The sequence below is a fragment of the Ambystoma mexicanum genome, chromosome 3q, assembly GCF_040938575.1.
Source record: "Ambystoma mexicanum isolate Mex_15411 chromosome 3q, UKY_AmexF1_1, whole genome shotgun sequence".
In the NCBI taxonomy this organism is placed as follows: Eukaryota; Metazoa; Chordata; class Amphibia; order Caudata; family Ambystomatidae; genus Ambystoma; species Ambystoma mexicanum.
This window is the reverse complement of record NC_090926.1, coordinates 607,900,272-607,921,669: the sequence shown is the minus strand read 5'-3', so window position 1 is coordinate 607,921,669 and position 21,398 is coordinate 607,900,272. Positions and strand designations below refer to the sequence as shown.

The window sequence follows — 21,398 nt, the reverse complement described above, 5'->3', positions numbered from 1 at the left end:
GGCAACCACAGAAATGAAAAGGGGGGCCATCTCTTGCAGAGAACGTGCACAATCTTCTCACCCCATTACAAGAAAGGCCCGACACTCAAACTCAAGCTCATTTGTGTTGTGTGGACAATCTATCGCTTTCCCAATGTGGAGAGCTCTATAGTCCTGACGAGGTGGAGCACTCTGAGGGGGGATACGGCTGCCAGAGTGAACTCAAAAATAATGTGTGTCTTTCTGGCTCTCTAAGCCTCCTGCAGCAGGAGAGGCCACATTAGGTGAGATATTAGGATTTCCAAAATGCATAATTGCAGATAATTATCTTGTAAAGTGCTGCTCGTTGGCGTGATGGCAGCCTATACTTTGCACTTGAAATTCTGTGGCAGGGCCTCTTAGGGCCTGATTCATGGAATTTTTAGGGCAGTGCAAAGTGACATTGCATTGCCAACAAACACGCGGATCACAGAGCGGTGCAAAGTGTATATTTGCAGAGCAAAGTGACTTTGCACTGCAAAGTACTATTTGCACCCTGCTAAATGGGCCTCATTCACAGTGCAAAGAGTACTTTTGCAGTGCAAAGTGACTTTGCACTGAAAAAATGCACGTTGCTCCACTGTGTGAATCGGGGTGTTTGTTGGCAGTGCAAAGTCACTTTGCACCACGCAAGAAATTCCATGAATCTGGCCTTCCACCTTTCATTTCTTCCAGAGTCGGTGAACCAAGTGCCCACACACGATATGTGGCAAAACAGTGATGAAAACGTGCAGAAAAATGACGACAGTGAAACAAATTCTTCTGTAAAAAATAAAAAGAACTGTTTTTATCTCTACAACGTAATTTAAAGGTACCCATTTACACTCAGCAAATCCTCCATGCCGTAGAAGATGCATTCGTATCGGTTAGGTAGGTGCTTTCCTTCAGCATGTGTCAAGAAACAGACAAGTCTAAGATTCAGATCAATGGAGGTCTTGCATTGTCCATGGCAAGGCCTGACCTCTGGATCCTGTGCTCCCTGACCTCCTTACCACTGTCCAAAATGGCTAGAAAATAAAACCAGGCTCTTGAACCACTGCCCAGACAAATCAGCCAGTCACAGTCCAAAACAAACTGCTAGTGTATGTGTTGGAAGTGTTCTGAATTGCATAACCCTTTCACTGCAACAGTACAATTTTACACCAATATGTTGACCAGAGCGGAAAATGCCTTTCCCCCAAAATGCATTGCTGACATGTTTCCTGTGCACACGCAAGGTGTATCTGATGCGGCTTGTATGTGTGTTAGGTGTTAACACAACCCTATGAAGCACCTCCAATCCCCCTCTGAAAGCACAATTACAAATTGCCATTCTTTCAACCCATCATAGGGAAGCGGCAAGTGCCAGCTTTCCTACCTTGTCAAATGTCCTCTGTTTCTTATCCAGGGCGGCGGCGGCAGCATTAGCCCTTTCTAGTTCCAGCATCAAGTCGTCGACTTCACCTTGTAATCGTTGCTTGGTTTTCTCGAGGGATGAACATTTAGCGTTTGCGGCTTCCACATGTTCTTCGGCTTCTTGGAGACGCTGAACAAGTTTTTTCCTGATGGGGACATGTCATTATGGTACATGTATTATCATTGTGTTAAGTACAGGAATTTGCCACTGTAGAAGTTTAAGCTATGATATGATCATATTGAGATGTAACCTTGGATTGTTGCCACCATTTCGATTGAATGAGGTGTGGAGTGTGTGTTCTAAACAGGTATTTTTAATGTGTTTCTAGATATCTAGTAAGGTGAACCGCACATGTGCTTGCTGTTCCGAGGGAGGGACCTACTTGGCTTCTTCAAGCTCATCCATGCGCTGGATAGCATCAGTTTCATATTTGGCCCTCCATTGACCAATTTCACTGTTGGCCTTGGACACTGTGCGTTGGAGTTCAGACTTGGACTCCAGCTCCTCTTCATATTGCTCACGCGTTTGGTCACAGTCACGGCGGGCACACTGTAGCGCATGCGCAAGAGCATTCTTAGCCTACGACAATGAGAGAAAGCTTGAATGTCAGAAGCTGTGGTCAGTTACAGCAAAATAACTTTTGTTATGTTTATGCGGAAGGCTTTTAATCACAGCAATTAATAATTCTAATGTTCTTGGACTCCTGCTCGTCTCGCATGAAACTGACATTAAAATCGGTTTCCAAAAAGAAAATCTATGGACACTGTATGCACTACAAATAATGATGTTCCCATTAGGTTAAGAAAAGTTAGTAAATAAAGTTATTATACGTAGTTATACGTCTCCTTTGCTAGTAGCCACACCCAGGAATGCATGTCCCCAAGTGTTTCGAAGAAAGTACACAATGTAAACATTTGAACACAAAATGAAGATATTTCGGAAAGTAGGTAAAAAGGGAAGCAAGCCAGGAGGTTCTTCTGAATTATGTACATAACTAGTCATAGGCAAAATTAGCCCTGTGAAGAAAAACATGTAAAGACTGCTCCTTTTCAAAGTTTGTAAAAATAGTGCCGAGGCTTTTGCGCATTCAATTTCTCATGTGTGGTAGTTTCAGAGCTGGCTTTCAAGACCATTTACCTTATGAGTACATTTTGTTATTCTGCTAATCTGAGGATCTGTATACAGTGCTACTGTCATGTCTGTCCCACTGTTCAATGCCACGAACTAGAGTGCTCTGGTAATGTTCAGGCTTTATGAATACATCTTACTACCAAAGGTAGAGAAATGTAAAACGTGCATTATAAACTACCATTATAGGCTAGCCAGTTAGCTGATGTGGACAATACAGGTTAACCTCATTAGAAGTATTTGCAGATTAGAAACCCAAATGGCCAATAAGCCTCCTGAGGGATAGCTACAATACCAAAACATCACATCAAGGTCAAATACATTGGCATGCGCTCTTGCAATGTATTATAATTACACTTTTGAGATCATATATTATAGAGTCGCAAACGACAACCCATTCACATTGAATGTGTCCTCTTTAAGGGACTTTCAATTATAACCTGTGAGCCTGGGGCATGGTGCTGACCCCTCAAGAGCCCTCCTTAGTAGTGTAATCCTACATCATGATTTTCAATGTGTAACAAGGAGGTTTCGACAGAAGCCTCTGTCCCAGGGGTGCCCAAAAGGTGCACCAGTCAAAGGGTTAACTCTTGTGATCGCTGCTTTCGAGCTAGGAGTCTTTCCACTGATGTTCACCATTACAATTCTATGTGCAGGGTACTTTAATAAAAGAGCACATTCAACATTGTGTGGCGTTAATGTTGTGTGTACGCCCGGGAAGGGTTGGAGGATTTGGGCACGAACTAAAGGAAGCTAGAGTAGTGTGGCAGACCACCCAAACATGTCGGGCTGGTGGGTACCTTGCTTTCTTCATCCAGCTGTCTCTTCAGCTCCTCTGTCTGTTGGCTGTAGGCTACCTTCCCCCTACTCAGCAGTGAGATTAAAGATTCCTTCTCTTCAAGCATATGAGACAGTTCCCCTATAACACACAAGGGTGCAACACAATGCAATTAACTGAACAAATTAAATAAGCAATGTCTTTCCAAAAACACTGAAGCTGGATGGTTTCAAAACAAACCGGTCCTAATGCTCAATAAATACTAGCACAAACTCAAATAATTGTGGCTGACCTTTAATTAATGTGGAGGGAAATGGTTTCTGGGAGGCGTTTGCTCCCTCAACTTAAGATCCATCTTATGTACCTCCTTCAACACTTGATCATGGCTTCCATGTGCCCAACTCTTGTTTGCAAATAGCAATTCCAAAAATAATATTAATATTGATGGAGGACGGTAAGAAAGTCCACCAAACTATTGCATGCACGGACCTCTGTGGACAACTTGAAGTATAAAAGAATAAAATCCTTCCCTGTGCACACAGGTTGGAGGTGGATTAATGATATCATTAAATTGTGTGCTGCATTAGTTTCGACATTTCATTTGAATGTATATAGAGTATTTAGACATTATGCATGTGCCCTAATACTTTCAAAGATGCAGCACTTAAATAGATATATAGGGCCTCATTCCGAGAATGGAGGTAGTCATGGTGCTATTTGCACCATGACTGCCTCCAATAATGGGACTGATTCCTGTGTGGAGCAATAGGGACTTACCGGTCTAGCCCGACCCTGGCGGGACTGGTAAGTCCCCATTGCACCAACCATTCCCCATTCCCATTTGAGCCCCCATAGGGCTCAATGAGAATGGGGAAGGCGCTAATAATGGGCCTGCGAATAGCAGGCCCGTTATTAGCACCCTGGTCCCTTAGTGGGACCCGTAAAGGACGTGTGGTCAGACCACACGTCCCTTTGCAGTTCCCGTTAGGGGACCTCGAAATCGGGCGGTAGGGGATTACGGGCACCGGTCTCCTTACCGGTGCCCGGTATCCCCTACCGCCCGACTCGTAATGACCCCCATAGTTTCCATCTTAGCAATTGACTCCAAACTTCATTCCTCAATCAAACTCCCGAGCAGCTGTGATGCCCAATGCTGGTGGACAGTTAGAGAAACCTTCAGAGGCTTCAGGTATTTGATGGTGGTCTGTAGTAAGCCCGGCACATTGTCTGATATCAAATGCAAGCAAGACACGTAGAAAAGGAGAACTCATGCTGACCATTTTTAGTTTCAAGTTGGGCCTTTTGTGTGGTTAGGTCGGTGACGAGGCGCTGATTCTCTTCATTTCTGGTCTTCACCTCAGCCAGCTGGTCCTCCAGTATGCGACACATCTTTTCTAGATTTAGCTATGAATGGAAAGTAATACTTAATTAGACTCTCATCATTTATTATGTAGTGTTTTCAGTCATCTAACAGTGGTGCAAATATTCATATATTCAAAGAAGGGACGTCTCACACCTCCCTTTCTTCTTCCCACTTCCATACTTAAATCAAGAGCCTTGTTAATTTGCTCTCCCTGGACGATGGCTGGACGGTGGCTGCCCCATCTCAACCGCACTTTCTATGGAGCCCGCCATCTCAACACAGTGAATTTGTGTTCCTAGCATTTGGAGTTTTTTTCTGTTTCTTTTTAAAGAGTGGGCAATTCAGAGGCGGCTTTTTATGCCCTGAAGCCATCTCAAGGTTCCAAAAATCTCCCAAACTAATTTAAAGTCCCCCAAGCAAACACGGCTTGGAGGACTTTAAATCTCAACACATCTCAACACAGTGAATTTGTGTGCCTAGCATTTGGAGTTTTTTTTCTGCTTCTTTTTAAAGGGTGGGCAATTCAGAGGCGGCTTTTTATGCCCTGAAGCCACCTCAAGGTTCCGAAACCCTCCCAAACTAATTTAAAGTCCCCCAAGCAAACACGGCTTTCTCTGCACTCAAAATGTGTATTATAAGGGGATATTAGGATGCCCAGGGATGGCAATGCCTGCCCTCACAATTCCTCTCCTTTTCCACTTACAGTTAACAAGCTCTGGAGAATGCTGTGTGACCACTGTTTGAGTGGAAATGCTATAATCAGTGCAAGCATTTTAATAATGTAACACTCACTGCAACTTGCTTTTGGAGTCACAGCGCAGGGGCTTGGCCCAATCTTACCTTCGCTTTGGCAGCAGATTCCATATTACTTGAAAGGTCCTCAACCTCCATTTTGTATTCACTCTTTTCCTTCTCCAGCTTCTGCTTGACGCGCTGCAGGTTGTCAATTTGCTCCCCAAGTTCTGCCACACTGTCAGCGTGCTTCCTGCGGATATTGGCTAATGAGGCTTCATTCAGCAGAGTTGCCTCTTCGAGATCGCGGCGCATTTTATGAAATTCCGCCTCTCGCTTTTTATTCATTTCAACCTGGGCCGCGGTGGCACCACCGGCCTCATCCAGTTTTGCGCTGAGATCTTCCAGCTCCCGCGAGAGATCTGTTCTCTGCTTCTCAGCCTTGGCACGGGAAGTACGCTCAGCCTCGATTTCTTCCTCCATTTCCTCACCTCGAGCCTGTTTTAAATGGAGAAAACATTTTAAATACCTTTAAATAATATATTCTCTCTTTTCTCTCTTTCTCTCTCTTTCTCTCTTTATATATATATATATATATGTATACATATTATTCTCTGAGAATGTCTGTGCATTGGAGACTGAACACGTGCACACCCACCCTGGTGGCGAGACGTGGCCTCTCACGTGAGGTCTGTTGGGTGCCCTGACCCACGTTTGAGCTATCATGCTGCAACATTTGGTGCTGTGGGCTTAGAAAATCCAAGATGGCCAAAAAGCCCACAAGTGCACCAGAATCCAGGAGAACCACGCAGTTTGTGCGCACACCAAAATGGTTACCTCACTTGCCACCCACCAGTGTAAAGAAAGATCTTTGTTAACAAAATCCACTATTATTGATGTCAAAAAGTTGCTGAAATCGTGGCTCACCGGACCACTTTAAAGATTCAACCCTTTTGTGGGGTTCCACATAACCATTTTACTGTAAGGAACCCCATCAAAACAATGTTAAGCAAGGATTTACTACCATGTAAGAACCATTCCTGTTTGGAATGCATTAATCCAAGAAAAATCCCAAAAATGGTTGCATTACCAGTACTCACCACTATCAGAAAGCCGGCGTTTTAAAACAACACCAGATTTTTTTTTTTGTGTAAAACTGAATAAATGAACCCAAAGCAGGCCAAAGAAAGACTTACTGAGAGGTGGATACAACGTAAAGTTATATTCTGAAGTGACTTGAAGGTTTATAACAAGACTGGCTGAGCTCTGCAGGTCTGCAGCGGCTTAAACTGAAACTGGATTTAAAATTACCAAAAATTGAAATGTGTAAATAAACTGAGGGACAGACTTGTGACTGCCACATAGTTTGTCACTGTTAAAATGTCATAGTTTTGAACTCAGAATCAGCATTCTAGCTGCATATGTAAAAATTGTCTTGACTTAAACTGGGGAACAAAAAGTGACATTTTATCTGAAACCTGGCTTAATGAAACTGAATTCTGCCCACCAGCTACCCCCGACAGGAGTTGACACTTGCACAACAGCTGTGTTCCCAGGCCTAGCTGCCTTTTGCTGTTCCCACCAAAAGGGATATGACACTTCTCTGATGGAATTACCTGGGCTCTGCAGGAAATTGAACAAAGCCCTGTCCTGACTCAGGCAAATGTTTTATTATGGGGGCCGTAAAAGTGGCTTCCTCCTGGAAGGAAAGGGGAGGAGCACTGCCTGTGAGAGCAAGCTGGCTTGGCAGAACTGGAAAAACCAGAAATTCAACCTTGTGCTGGGGGGAAACCACACCCCTGTAGCCAGAATATGGTTTTAGAAAAAGATGAATAACTCATAGTACGGACTTGTCATAATTATTTAAATGATACCATAATTCTTGTGATTTTTCTGTGCACATTTGAAGACGTGGTAGGACCCGGTGGTATGTTCAGGGGGGTTTTAGCGGAAAAGAGGATATTACTCTAAACGTATGTATGTTAAAAATCTGACACTCCACCACCTAATGCCCACACACCATGGGCACATCTGTGTAAATGCGGGGACAAATCCAATATTGGTAACCCGCCTAAAAGTGAAATATGTTGCCATTTTTTAACCCAAGCTCCTAGGAAGAGCAGATTTGGGACAGAGACTACCTCATGTGATAGGTAATATGTACATGCAATGACAAACCACTATGTATTTGAGAAGTCTGTATTTGAATCAAATATAGATTTGTGGGCAAACTGACCCGGGGCGGATCCTCTGACCCATAAAACCTACAGCATCACTCTGACACACAGTTCCTTCCCCAATCATGGGAGAGGGGAGAATTGGGCCAATGGGCCGTTGAGAGAGGGGCTGGCTAGTGATGCTGCACACACACCCACTTTCAAAACACATAAAAGCAGACAGTCAGGACAGATAGGGACATTCAATTCCATTTGCTGCAACGCGCTCTGCCGGACTACACAACATCCAGAAGATACTAGATTCAACACTTAGACTTTAAAACTCCAAAGAACTTGATTCAGAACTCAAAGCAAGGGCCTAAACCCACAAATTGAGAACTCTTCTCAGTGGGCCTCAGCATCCAACAAACCTAACAGCGATAGCAGCATCCAGGAGCCGTGCAGATCAGCGCTGGGTCCAGAGAAAGCTGTGCAGAAAGATCCAGAAGCACTGCTGTACCCAGAGAAAGCAGAGCTGACCCAGACCGCTGTTCGCAGAACCAGAGAGCTGACCCAGATCGCTGTGCGCAGAGACCGTCCGTGGCGAGTGAAGAAAACCTGACCAGATCCGTGGCGAGGCCCATTCCTTTTCTAAATATATTGTGAGTACCTAGCAGAACTGTGCAGAACCAATCTCTTAGTTAAAATAATATAATTCAATCTATTTTAATCTAACCAGAACTGTCTCCTAACTGTCACCTGTCATTTGCAAAGCTGTCACCTGTCATTTCTAGTTGCTAGCTGTAACTTGTCACTTTGAACTTTTATAATTTCAAATCTGAAAAACGACCTTTACCATATCGCTCATATCTCCGTGACCGCAGTAACTTTCCTCTGAAAGCTGGGAATCCTGGCTTTTCAACGAACCTAGAACTGCATTCCTATTCCCTATACTTTTGCCGCAATCGCGAAAAACGCACTCGCGAATTTTACCGCGATTTGCAAATGTCTCCACGTGTGAAAACGGCAGCTTCCTTGCTTTCCTTGCTAAAAATTTGTTTGCCTCTTAAGAACCATCCCTGAATCATTGCTAGAGTGAGCCTGGACTAATATTAACTAGATACCACTCACCCTGAACCTCTAGAGGGAATTAAAAGCATTTTAGCACATTTTTCACTTCATTGCCAGCACATATAAAAGCATTTTGGGCCTGTGTTTAAAACTCCGACCTGTTTTCCTCTAAGCTTGCTGGGGGGGGGGAAACTGAATTACATTTGATTGCATTTCTGAGAACTGTGTGCTTTCCTTCCATGTCCTTGCATTGCAAAAAGGGGAGGAGTGAATTGTCCAAGAAAGTGATTACCTTGTCTTTTGCTGAAATCCTATCAAGTTATTTTCTGTACTGCATTTCATTCCACATTGCATCCATTTGAAACCATAAGAGTATTGTTGCTATCGTATCCATCCTATAACCACTCATCCTTGATTATAAAGAAGTGTGCTAGTGCCGGACTATCCATTATTGACTACTGCTCAGATTAAGTGTGATATTCAATTATTAATTTATTATAAAGTGTGATATATATATATATTGTTTAAATTATCAAATAAACCGTTTAAACTTGCAAAACAGAACTACTTCTTGGCTCAGTGGGGTCAGGGGGATTCCAAGAGAGGGGTGTTATACAGGGGTAGTCATCCAGAACTCATGAACTGGACATAAAGTTATATCAATAAGGGTTTTCATTCAGTATTCCAGACGAGGCGTTGACTTCGCTGTAGTGTTGAATTGAATCCTCTTACAGGTCCACACAGGGTGGGGAACTATTCAATCCTCAGACCCCAACGGAGTGAGATATATCACAATCATTTTATCCTTGCATCCAAATCCTGAGGCTCACCAAATCAGCATATTATGGGTTATGGTTAGAAAGCATTTAAATGGCAGAGTGAGTTTTGTGAAAAAGTAAATGAGTACCAAGCTGTGTGTGCGGTATGTACTGAAGCGTTACTACCTGGGGCTGTTGACCAACCCTGCTGGTAAGGCCTTACCATCCACATTAGGGGCCAGAGAGAAGCAAGAGTCCCGTAACATCCACCACAATGCCGTTACCGCCAGGGTTTGCCCAGCACTGAGTTAAATAACTTCATTAGCCCCCACAAACACCAGGTACTGGTGATAAGGATTTATTGAACTGAAAGAAAGGAAGTAAAATTAACTTTTTGATATGCCTGGCCATTCCATTGTTTAGAACATGGTTTTCCTTGTTGATAGATGTGATCAGGGAGACCTACCTTTATCATCTTGCCGGCTGCGTGCATGTGTTAATGAATTTGGTGGTGGGGCACACAGCAGGCTGCTAGTAAGGGCTGAGAGAGGAGGATAGTGATGTGACCGGGGATGCACAGCACTCAGGCTTCTAGTAACATAGGCTCGTCCTGGTGAACATAGCCTGTGCGTAGTGCTTCCTGACCGACTAGCACACCTGCCCAGGGTGCTGATTAGTGCTTTAAGCATACAACCCTTTTATCACAGGCATATTTGTCAAGTATAAAGACCCCAATTGGGTAGGTCTGTCCGCCTCCCCTCTCTAATCAGTGCATTTGGAAAGAGTATAATTGGAGTGCACCAGACTATCCACCACCTCCTGCCAGAACATAGGGTACATGGTTATTCTAGATTTTGACAATATGCTCTACTCAGTAAGATGAGTGTACCATTCCTATTATGACTACCATATATTCTGGAAGTCTTCATTAGAAATGAACATTGTAAAACGTTAAGAAGAACCAGTTTACAATGTTATGTAAGTGTATATTAATGGAAGGTATAACGTGCAAACCTAGCTGCAAAGCAACAAGTTCTGTAATACGGGGGCCCACCCAGAGGATGCAAGTAGGGTGCCGGGGTAGGACAGGGACGTGTCTGGGTAGGGGAGCAGGTGGGGAGGGAACTCCAAGGGGGAGAATAGGGCTGAACACAGTGGTCCGTTATTGGTGAGAAGTTGGTTCACTGTTTGCTTTTTTAAAGAGCTTCTTTTGCACACATACCCTGCCCCCAAAGGATATCTATGTATGTGTTTGTGTCTGTCTGGCCTCACTGCTATCAGCAATGGCTGGGCTGGCACTAGCAATCCTATACCTGTGAAGTATTTCTCATCTACATAGAAAGAGAGAGCAATATTTAGTGGAAAAGGAAGAGATAAAAAGAAGAGAGAGCAAGGGACCTAGAGAGAGAGAGAGAGAGACAAAGAGAAAGAGTGAACAAGAGCACAGAGAAAGATAGAGAGCGGTGAACAGTCGGGGATGGAGGCAAAGATAGAGAGAAAGCGAGGGAAAGCTAACAAGGAGAAAGAGAGCAAGTGCAGCAGAATGCAGTGATAGAGTGTGAGAGAGGATGCTAGGTCGGCCAATGATCTATTCAGATTACAAAAAGCTTATTTTGGTACTTAAAAAAAGATCCACCCACCTTATCTCAAATAACAGTTTACATTGTCTTAATATTAAAACTTTGCTTGGATGTTTGAGGAAGTGAATTCCACTATGCAGAGAGGAATCCAAGAAACAAACTCTAGAATCTGTGTTTCATATTTCATTATGTCTGTCATAAATATGAATATTTTAAAATAGTCTGTTCCTAGGAAAAACGGATACTTACAAGTAGATAATGAATAAGCAGATGAAAGAAGGGATGGGAATACTAACCTGCAGCTCTTTAATCTTTTTTTGGAGTTGTGCACTGATAGCTTCTTCATCTTCAATCTTTCTTTGCATTTCACTGAATTCCATGTCCTTCCTTGAGAAAAGAATAAACAGATTGGGGTGGATTAACAAAAGATTTCTTTTTAAAACTTGTACTCGTTCTTCTTCCCACGTGAAGGGGGTCATGTCACCAAATGAGGAAGCAAAAGGTAGCGGCTAGTGAGCTGCTCAGCATCTCGGCACTAGTCAGGATGGCAACTGAGTTGCAGCTGATGGCAGTTAAAGGGATACAGTATATGTGGAAGCAGGCAACCTACAGGAAAGGACACACACATCCAGGTTTGATTCAGAGCGTCCAATTAAAGGTGACACATTTCTTAACTAGATTGAGATGTGTGAAGGTAGGGGGCTCTATGCCAGGTGGAAAGTCCTGTGGGATTGTGTCAGCTCTAGCATCAACTGGAGCAGGATAACTGTTTCTTGACATTGAGAGACGGTTGGGAGACTTGACCATGTAGTCAGACATATATTATAGTTTTTGCCACAGTGACAGTTAGTGTGTTGAAGTCATGGCTATGGCTACGCAGGGTACAAATTGTGCATGAGTTCAATGAGGCACTCAGAGATCTTGGAGAGGGATGGAAGAGTACCTCAACACATTGTAGGGGCGGAATACACCATGAGTGCAACCACACTGTGCATTTGGGGTACAGATTTATTGGATTCTGACTCTGAATGGGCCGGGATTTGCAGAATTAAAATTAAATCTTGGTGAAGTATTTCAATGACACTGCATGTAGACATTTCAGAAAATCTGCATTCTATGTTTATTGCCTTGATTTGAGAAATAACCCATCAAACAGCCAGAAACAATTCCAAGATTTAGGAAAATGTGCATAGTTTCCTTGAAAATACACCAAACTCATAATGCAGTCCAGTGAGCCAAAAGGATGGTCATGTGTTGGCTAAGTTCCTCCACAAAATGCACTTTCACTACATCAAAATTCCTGGTTTAGGAGAAAATCATTATTAATATGTGCTGGCTAAGCTCCTCATCATGATGCAATTTCACCACATTAAAATTCCTTGTGGTTTAGGAGAAAATCATTATTAAAATGTGCTGGCTTAGCTCCTCATCATAGTTCAATTTCATTAGATGATCAGAATTCCTGGTTTATGAGAACATCATTATTAATATGTGCTGGCTAAACTCCTCATCATGATGCAATTTCACTACATCAAAATTTCTGATTTTAAAGAAAAATCATTATTAAAGACAGTCAGATGAAATCTGTCTTCCTGTGGACATGCACATATTTTAAAGATTGGTTACCTTTAAAAACCATCCCCGAAAAAGTGGAAGGGTATTTCAATATACTCTCTTATTGTTTAATGAAAGACACATTTAAGAACAAAGTAACTGCTGGTCATATTTCTGATTAGTTTTTTAAAATTTGTTCTGAAGAAGAGTTTGTTAAAGATCGAAACATTGAAAGAAATGTTAATGTTATAAACAGAACTTTACGGATGCTTTAACTCCATAAAAGCACTAGAAAAATGGCAAAATATTGAAAAGGCATCACTAAATAAGGATGGTTAGCAAGAGAATGGCTGCCCCCTAGAGAAAGCAGTGATGCCCACGCAGCTTCGCTAATATGATCTTACATTGACGCAAACTCTGACCTTCCTGAGAGATTCCTTTCCAAGATATACAGCAAGAAGTAGCATTGTAAGTGTGCTAGTGAGTAATCATGGAAGTATGTTTTGAGTATGATTTGTGGATATTTAAATTAGGACCACAAGGCATATCATAATTGTGCTCACCAGCATTCAAACCTCTCAGTTTAGACTCAGAATGCTTGATGAGCTAAGCAATTACCAAAGCTTATCTAAAATTGCAAAAATAAATTCATCTAATGTCTATACAACACTCTCTATTTATTTTGAGGCTGCAAAGAGCATATCATGAATTGCAGATAATTGTCAGTTATATAGGGGCTGTGTGTCTGTTCATTATGAGAATAAATCGTGTGTAGCCATGTAATTTCAAGTGGCAATCAGTGATAATTGGTTAAAGGTACAATCAGTGTTTTACCAGCTCATTACAGAAACTTTTACCACTTTGGGTTAACCTTCTATTACTTGTTTTGTGAGCAGTGCGGGATATTATAATAGGATGCGTTTCTATGCACGGAACGGTGGCTTCATTCCCAGAAGGTCTTACTTTTTACATGTCTCCTCCAGCTGCTGATTGGCATTCTCTAGATCCATCACAGATTCTCTGGATAGTTTAAGATCCCCCTCCAGTTTTCGCTTTGCTCTCTCAAAGTCCACTCTCAGCTTTTTCTCTTGCTCAAGATTTCCTTCCAACTGAGGAGACATGGCAGATTGACACGTTTAATCACCAACGCTCACATTTGCTAAACGTGTCTAGAGCATCTATCCTTGAATGTATAGGCAGCAAAATATTATGCAGAGAAACAACATTAAAGATATCATTTAAAAAATTCCCCTTCTTTGTACATGTGAGGTTAGAAAATGATAGCACGTCGTCAATGAAAATGTGTCCTCGTATTGCTAATATTGCTTACTAGCAACATTGGCCCTTGCTCTAAATTGGCCAAAATCAGGCTACATACATTAGATGGGAATTTTGTTTCAGTTTGCCTAGCAAAGTCTGTGACGATGGAGGGGTACCATGGTCATTCATAACTGTATTGAAATGGTGATACAAAGTTGGTGATCAAATCAATCTTAGATGAGCGGGGAATGCATCTACGCAGAGACTTTAGTGAGGCTGTTTTGTTAGAAAGGGCTGGAGAGGCTAGACTAATTCCTTAATGCCCCGTTCCACTCTACAATCGTAACGTAATGTTGGATTCACGATCTTGCTGATTGCTATAGGGAATGATTTGCATAAGGAAGTGTTATCACTTCCACTTTTATCATGATACATATGACAGAACAACCTGAGTCTCTAATACAGGCAAAATCTAAAATATGACTTATTTATTCAATCAGAGCCAAACTTAGCTGATTTGCAGATAAAAGATGGCTTTACTGAAAGGGATTGTTAAGCCCAGGAGTACTTAAAAAGAATTCTAAATGTACATTATCCACTTACTCATAGTTAACATAGCTGTAGGTAAGATCATTTGTAAACATGTGCCAGCTACTTGCTCATCATTATACTAGTTAATAACAATTGAAAAGATATGCCATCCACTTGCTCATAGTTAGGGGTATGAGCAGATAAGAACAATTGTGAACACATGGTCAGCCACTTGCTCATAGTTAAGAGTTGTTAAGGAACATTGTAAACATACGTCAATCATGTATTCATAGTTAGGAGTATAAATAGATGAGAACAATTGTAAACGTATGTCAGCCACTTGCTCGTAGTTAAGGGTTTTCGAGAAAAATTGTAAACATGAAAGTGATGACAGAACAACCTGAGTCTGTGTCCCTAATACAGGAACAATCTAAATGAATGACTTAATTATTCAATCAAAGAACCTAGAAACACACTTAAGCTGATTTGCAGATAAAAAATGCCTTTATTCCCTTAACTGCTGAGCTTAAATCAAGTCTATGCAAAAAGGACGAGCATGCCTTTTAATCAAAGGGATTGTTAAGCCCAGAAGTAGTTAAAAAGAATTGCTAATTTACATTTTCCACATCATAGTCATAGTTCGGAGTAATTGCAGATAAGAGCAATAGTTGATGCATGCCAACTACTTGCTCATAATTAGGACTAGTTAAGAACTATTGTAAACATACGTCAGCCACTTGCTCATAGGTAGGAGTATAAGTAGATAAGGAAAATTGTAAAAATATGTCAGCCGCTTGGGTTGTTAAGGAAAATAGTAAACATACATCATCCACTTGCTGTTCCAGTTTGAACTTCATCTTAGAGAGTGCGTTGACTTTGTCTTCTTCTGCCTGCAGGTCATCCAAGGCCTGCTGGTGAGCTTCTTGGAAAACCTTCTTCTCCTTGGTCAACTTTGAAATGATTTCATCCAGGGACACCATCTCCTCTGTAAGATTTTTGACCTAATAAAGAGAAATACAAATGATCTTAATACAACAAGGTTCCAGAAACCTAGTTAAAACTTGCATTCAGTGCAAGGTTCAGCCAGCATGTACATGCCTCTTCCTGATTGTAGAGCCTTCAGGGATTGGCAGTATCCTCAATAGGTCCCTGTTGGAGGATTTGATTCCATACATAATAGATGTTTACAGTGCACAGGTACCCCACTACACAAAAGGAATATGTATGTGATTTTTCTTTGATCTCTGGATGAAACATATTTGCGATCACTCCTGAAAATGCTGTGGGATGTTGGACTGCCATTCCAATCTTATGGGAATTGCAGAGATTTAAGTACTTGCCAGTAGTGCTCATATGTTTCAAGGTGCCTGGCTACTGCAATCATTCAGGGAGGGTATAGGAGCTATCTATCAGCCTTATGTTAACTGGAAACAGACCAACGTGTTGCTACTAGATCTCGCCACATTCTTCATTCCCCTTCCTATAAACCTGCAACCTACATAGTCTTTGCACACTGCACTGTCTTTGCAGAGAATGGGAGGAATGTGGTGTCTATATGACAGGTACACCTAACTTTCAAACCTGGAATCCTAACACTTCGTGGGGAAAGATGGTAGAAGGGGGCCTGCTTCCCTGCTGGCCCACTGTACTGGACACCAGATTATTTTGCCCTTTGTCCAAAATCCTTTGTTTAATTTTATTTCTGAATTTATTTTGGGTATTTACTGACTTCCAATTTAGCATCATTAAGCAATTGCACATTATAGATTGGTAGGGGATACAGGCGTCCGTTCGATAGTTATGTGAGAACAGACCTTACAACACAGAATTAACTAACCATTTATATTAGAAACAGAAGTATTTTTTCTGTTTCTTGTTTCTGGGCTGTCACAAACACGGTAGGTAGGCAAGTCCATACTCATTCCCCGGCCCAAATCAATATCAATGAATGATCAATTCATATCATTTTTAATAATCAAATGCAGCCGCATGATGCTGGCTTTGACACATAGAAGTTAAAAAAAAACAAATGAAAAACATATACCAATGTATCACAAAACTACAGGACAGAATGAGGGAAAGAATAGCGCAAAGAAATGTAGAACTGTATGAAGGACAGGGACCAAAAATAAAAAAAAAACTCGAACAACAGCTTCCTTTCCTGTTCAATTCTGTTTAGAAGAAGATACCCCTCTTGAATCACAATCTAATTTGATGTAACGGATTCCACGTCCAAAAAGAAGACCATATCACATTACTATCAACCATGGTATCACACTGGAAGGTATATTGGAAGAAAAAGGTTTCCAGTCTACTAGGCGGGACAATCTAAATCCCGATGTTTGTCTTCCATCAATTATTGTCTTGAGCTCTAAGCAGAGGGGTGGAGCACTTCCCGTTCTTCCTAGTTTCAATTATAACCCCAATGTGGGCTAGTTTTCATCAGGACTGGGTTCCCTTTTTTCAGGTAAATGTAGCGCTTGCACGGTGTACTGTTGGCTTCAATCACCAGCAGCAACAGGCTGGGAGGACACAATTGTCCCGTTTAGAGGTGAAACCACCCAATATAAATACCACACTTAAAAAGGAAAAAAAATGTTGATTTCCACCACAGAAATCCCTGTTTGTGCGAAAACTAGAATAGGTATTTTTTCTATTTCTAGCATGGGCAAACGGCTCACATTATAGAGGCAGATGGAAATGTCAGTGGAGGGTAACAGCACTGAGGTTAATATGGTGCCCTCAGAGGATTCAGTGGGTTTGTCAAAGGGGCCACGAGTCACCTGGGAATTTAGCAAGTCATTACATCTTTGAAGCAGTATTTGAGCAAAGCATCTCTTTCATTCCTTCTGTTCTCTTTTACCATGGTGTGGTTCCCTAATTGACCATTTGCAGGTCTAACTGGGAACTGTCAAGTTCATCCGTCTTTTGTTATGCCCACTTTGGGACTTAACTGTTGGTACTATCGACTATTTGCTGCTTACTTTACTGCAAGATATGAGTACTGTACACGTTCTCTTTAATGCCCTGCATGGTACATGTGTTAGTAGAAAGACTGTGCGAGAACCACAAGAAAAAACGCACTTCAAACTGTAATCAAATCATTCAAGCCCGCTTGTTCAATTTAACCAGGTTCCATTATGAATTCACGAGGGCACCTTAAAGTTAAGGGCACCCATGAGCGATGTTCGGTGTAAGAATTTCGCTTTTATTTTATTTTTTTGATTTCTCATAGTGCCGAAGTATGCAAAAACTCTGGATTTTAAACAGGTGACCTGTATTTATGTACTAAAACCAGAAGACAGGGGTCACAGAAGCATACTTGCCCCTTCCCTAACTCGAAAATCAAGACTGTCATGGACTCTAGCATGACTTACATAACATGCAAGGGTGACGCTCCACCCCATCTTTAACTCTATCCCAACCAACATGTAATTCCCATGTGAGCACACGATCATGCATGGGGCTTCCTATTGAACACCAGAAATCTGTTTCTCGCTGCTGGAGACATATGGAAATAGGTTCACCTTGTTTTCAGTGGCATGTTTCTCCTTCTCCACTTTGCTCAGAGTCAGCTCCAAGTCATCGATGTCCTTTTTCAGTTCGGCGCAGGCATCCTCTAATTTCCTCTTCTTCGACGTTAGGTCCGCGCTCAACTCTTCTTCATCTTCCAACCTTTCCGTCAACTCCTTCAGTTTGGCTTCCATGAAAATTTTGCTCTTGATAAGTCCTTCACACCTCTCCTCTGCATCAGACAAGTTTTGGTTTTCCTAAAGTTTGGACCAAAAGAACATTAGACGTGTATTTGAATGGGTGGTGATTTAAGCAGTCTGCATGCAATCACGTCAGGTTTCATGATTTTTTTAAAGCAGTTAATTAATACAATCTGCCCCCCTTACAGTGGCAAAAAAACAATTGAAGTGGAATGTGTATTCTTGGAAATGTGCAACTTATTTTTAAAGTCTAAAGTTAAAAAAAACACAAAGATACTTTCTGATTGTAAGGGTGAGATTGTTCTTGGCAACAAAGGCATCAGATGTCACCATGGTACCCTCGGCTCCACCACTTGCACATCCTGGCGCCACCAGGTTACTTGACCTCTTTGTAGAGTAGCATCCCCCACTACAGAGCCATCGACCTCACATCAGACCTGCCGTCATACTTTACATGACTTCACATAGAGCTAGATATACACACACTGATAGTGACTAAGAAGCCCACTAACCAGCAAAAGCTTGAACTTCTACACTCAAGAGAAAAAGGTTTCCTTGATGAAGGTACCTTGTCGTAACATTCTGGTGCTGTGTCAAAAATGTCGGGCCTGATTCACAGAAGCGTTTTATTATGGCGCAACCCCATAGGAAAACGTGCTGTGAATCAGGCCCGTTCTCGTTATCCATGTGTGCAATAATAAATACTAGCTTTCCTATTAGCAATCGAGGTTCGACATACAAATAGTGGAGTGCAAGGTTTTCCTGCTACGATGCGTCACAGGCACTATGAGGTGAGTAGAAAGCAAAGCAATGGGAAAGTTCAGTCTGCTGGAGTAAAGGCAATCCTGCTGAAGGAGTCAGCTCAAACACCCCCCCAGAATTGCTATTACAGAAATAAAGGTGGGGGGGCACACTGAAATGCGAGCTAATGCACACACTGGCAATGATGAGCGGGATAGAATGTGCATAGGTCTGTGTGTTTGGCACTAGACAAATGCAATTCATTGGTCCAACATAGAAGTGAAGATTTACCAGAAGTCCTGACAAAATGCACCACTGTAAACCGCCCCTCTATTTGAGTTAAACAAATTGTAGCAGTGCCGGGTTTACAAAGCATACTGGGCCTCATTACGACCCTGGCGGAACGGGTTAAACGGCGCCGTAAAAGGCTGCGGCGCCGTTCACCCCGTTCCGCCACATTACAAGTTCCCCTCGCGGGACACGTTAAGCACACCTGGGAAAACCAGGCGTGCATACCGGGTCCCGCGAGGGGAAAAAGGGAGCAAACAACGGGCCATCTCGTAATGGCCTGTTGTTTACTCCCTCTCCCATTCCCATTCAGCCCTATGGCGGCTGAAATGGGAATGGGGATGAACCGTGTCCGTGTCCTCGAGTGAGGAATTACCGGGCCATCCGGACTCGGAATGGTCCGGTAAGTCCTCATTCCGAGGACACGGACACGGATGCGGTTTTGCCGGCAGCGATGCCGCAAATTGCGGCATGGCTACCGGCATAACTTGTAATGAGGGCCACTACTGTGTTGTCATGACTATAATACCTTTGAAAATCAAGCTCCACAATTTTAAAGCAAAGTGTAGTATACTTAGCTTAAATCGAATGGCTATTTTGTTCTATGCAACTGCCTTCATGTAGAATACATTATCACACGATGCATTATTGCTAATTTGTTTAGTCATATCAATGTCCTACTTATATGTTTTGAGGGTAGTGTGTTAGGGAAACTCATCAATACAAATGTTTGAATAAGAAACAAAAATGACCACATGAAGAGCTTCCTATGTGGAGTAAATTCTTTCTAAACAAATAACCAGCCACCTGGACCACCCGAAATCTATACTTAAGGGCATAAAATGACCAGCAAATGTCTTTGTATGGTTCCACAATTCAGCATGTGGAATCACCCTAACATCAACATATGGCACACAACATGGCAATAACTCCATTGTTATGAATAGTGTGCCTTGTATCAACCTTTACATTAATAATCACTGTAATTGACAGAGGAAGAGCTATTGGTATATTTTGTGGAAAGTAGGCCCCAGTCACTTCATGGGCTGGTATAAATACTCGATTGAAAGTGTCACTTCATGTCAACATCAGCGATCTTAACGGTTATCTGAAAGAATTTGTGTATTGAAATGTGTGACGTACAGAGTTTACTTGAAGGAGCAGGTCGTTCTTCTCCTTCATCAGGAAGACCATGTTCTCTTCCACCTGCTTGCGCCTGCACTCGGATGTGGCCAGCTCCTTCTGTGTCTTCTCCAGGGCTGCTTTCAGAGTTTGCATTTCCTTTTCGGTTTCTGCGCTCTTGAGCAGAGGCTTCAGTCTGAAGTACAACTTCATCCACGGCCAGTGTTTTACATTCATGAACGCGCGCAAGTTGTACTTGATGGTCACTATGGCGTCCCTGTGAGAAACAGACGCACACATATATGTTTTTATGAACTGTGTAAAAAATGTCCAATTCAACCAATAGCATTTTAAATGTTGTATTAAACAGAATTTAACATATATTAGCACCAATTGGAGAAGCACCAGCCTATCTCAGTTTATTAATTCAAGCTTCAATGTATGGTAAATATTGAGTTCAATGGAGGACATTGGCCACTCTCACCATGCCGCCATTTTGTTCTGTCTGCACAAGCCCTAAACACTTGTCCCCTTCATTCGTAAGACCCCCCACACAGGCCCCTTCAACCACAATGCCCTGCACCAATCCCATTAGCAACCATATTGACCCCCACTTTGCTCCGTTGTCAGCCGTTGGTCACAGATGCTGCCATGAACGTAGAAAGGTGACTCTGTTTCTATGTTCATTATGGCCATCTTTATATGTACTTGTTTTTAGGCGAATTTGATGTGTGCACCTGGGGTTAGGCCACATTTTCTAACAAAAAATGTATGAGCACCCTGCCTTGCTTGTCTGGGGTGCTAATAACAATATACTCCAAGGAGGGAGCATTTCTGACTAGTAGTAAGCCAGGGTACACATTTAGGAGCTTGCTATGCAATGGTCTCTAATTTGGGGCCACAGGCCATTAACTGCTAGTATATATATAAAAGGTACACAGTCTATTCAGACACACATAGGCCCTATGAGACAGAAAATAGGAGACTGCATCTAGTATTACTATTAGCACCTTGCACTGCATTTGACTGTGCATATGACTATGATGCACAGAAAATCCCGGGTTACTCTCGTGGTAAAAATAGATAAGTAGGAATGCATGACTTCCTAATTCCAGAGGTCACTCACACCAGTCATACCAGGGTGTTGCACAGCATCGACTAGAGATAAAAGCATGACATTGTACATCTTGTTGCCATCTAAAAATGCGA

General features: G+C 42.2%; 1 protein-coding gene across 1 annotated transcript in view; it reads right to left on the bottom strand.

The window, feature by feature from the left end:
• Positions 1–21,398, bottom strand: part of LOC138582818 (myosin-4-like) — a 196,020-nt gene that overhangs the window by 59,175 nt on the left and 115,447 nt on the right. The window contains exons 21-30 of the mRNA XM_069654483.1: positions 20,211–20,466; positions 17,853–18,095; positions 15,150–15,326; positions 13,498–13,643; positions 11,277–11,367; positions 5,524–5,913; positions 4,598–4,724; positions 3,343–3,461; positions 1,797–1,993; positions 1,376–1,559 (exon numbers count right to left, since the gene is read on the bottom strand). Of these exons, the coding sequence (XP_069510584.1) occupies positions 1,376–1,559; positions 1,797–1,993; positions 3,343–3,461; positions 4,598–4,724; positions 5,524–5,913; positions 11,277–11,367; positions 13,498–13,643; positions 15,150–15,326; positions 17,853–18,095; positions 20,211–20,466 (1,930 nt within the window). The remainder of the gene's footprint in view (positions 1–1,375; positions 1,560–1,796; positions 1,994–3,342; positions 3,462–4,597; positions 4,725–5,523; positions 5,914–11,276; positions 11,368–13,497; positions 13,644–15,149; positions 15,327–17,852; positions 18,096–20,210; positions 20,467–21,398) is intronic.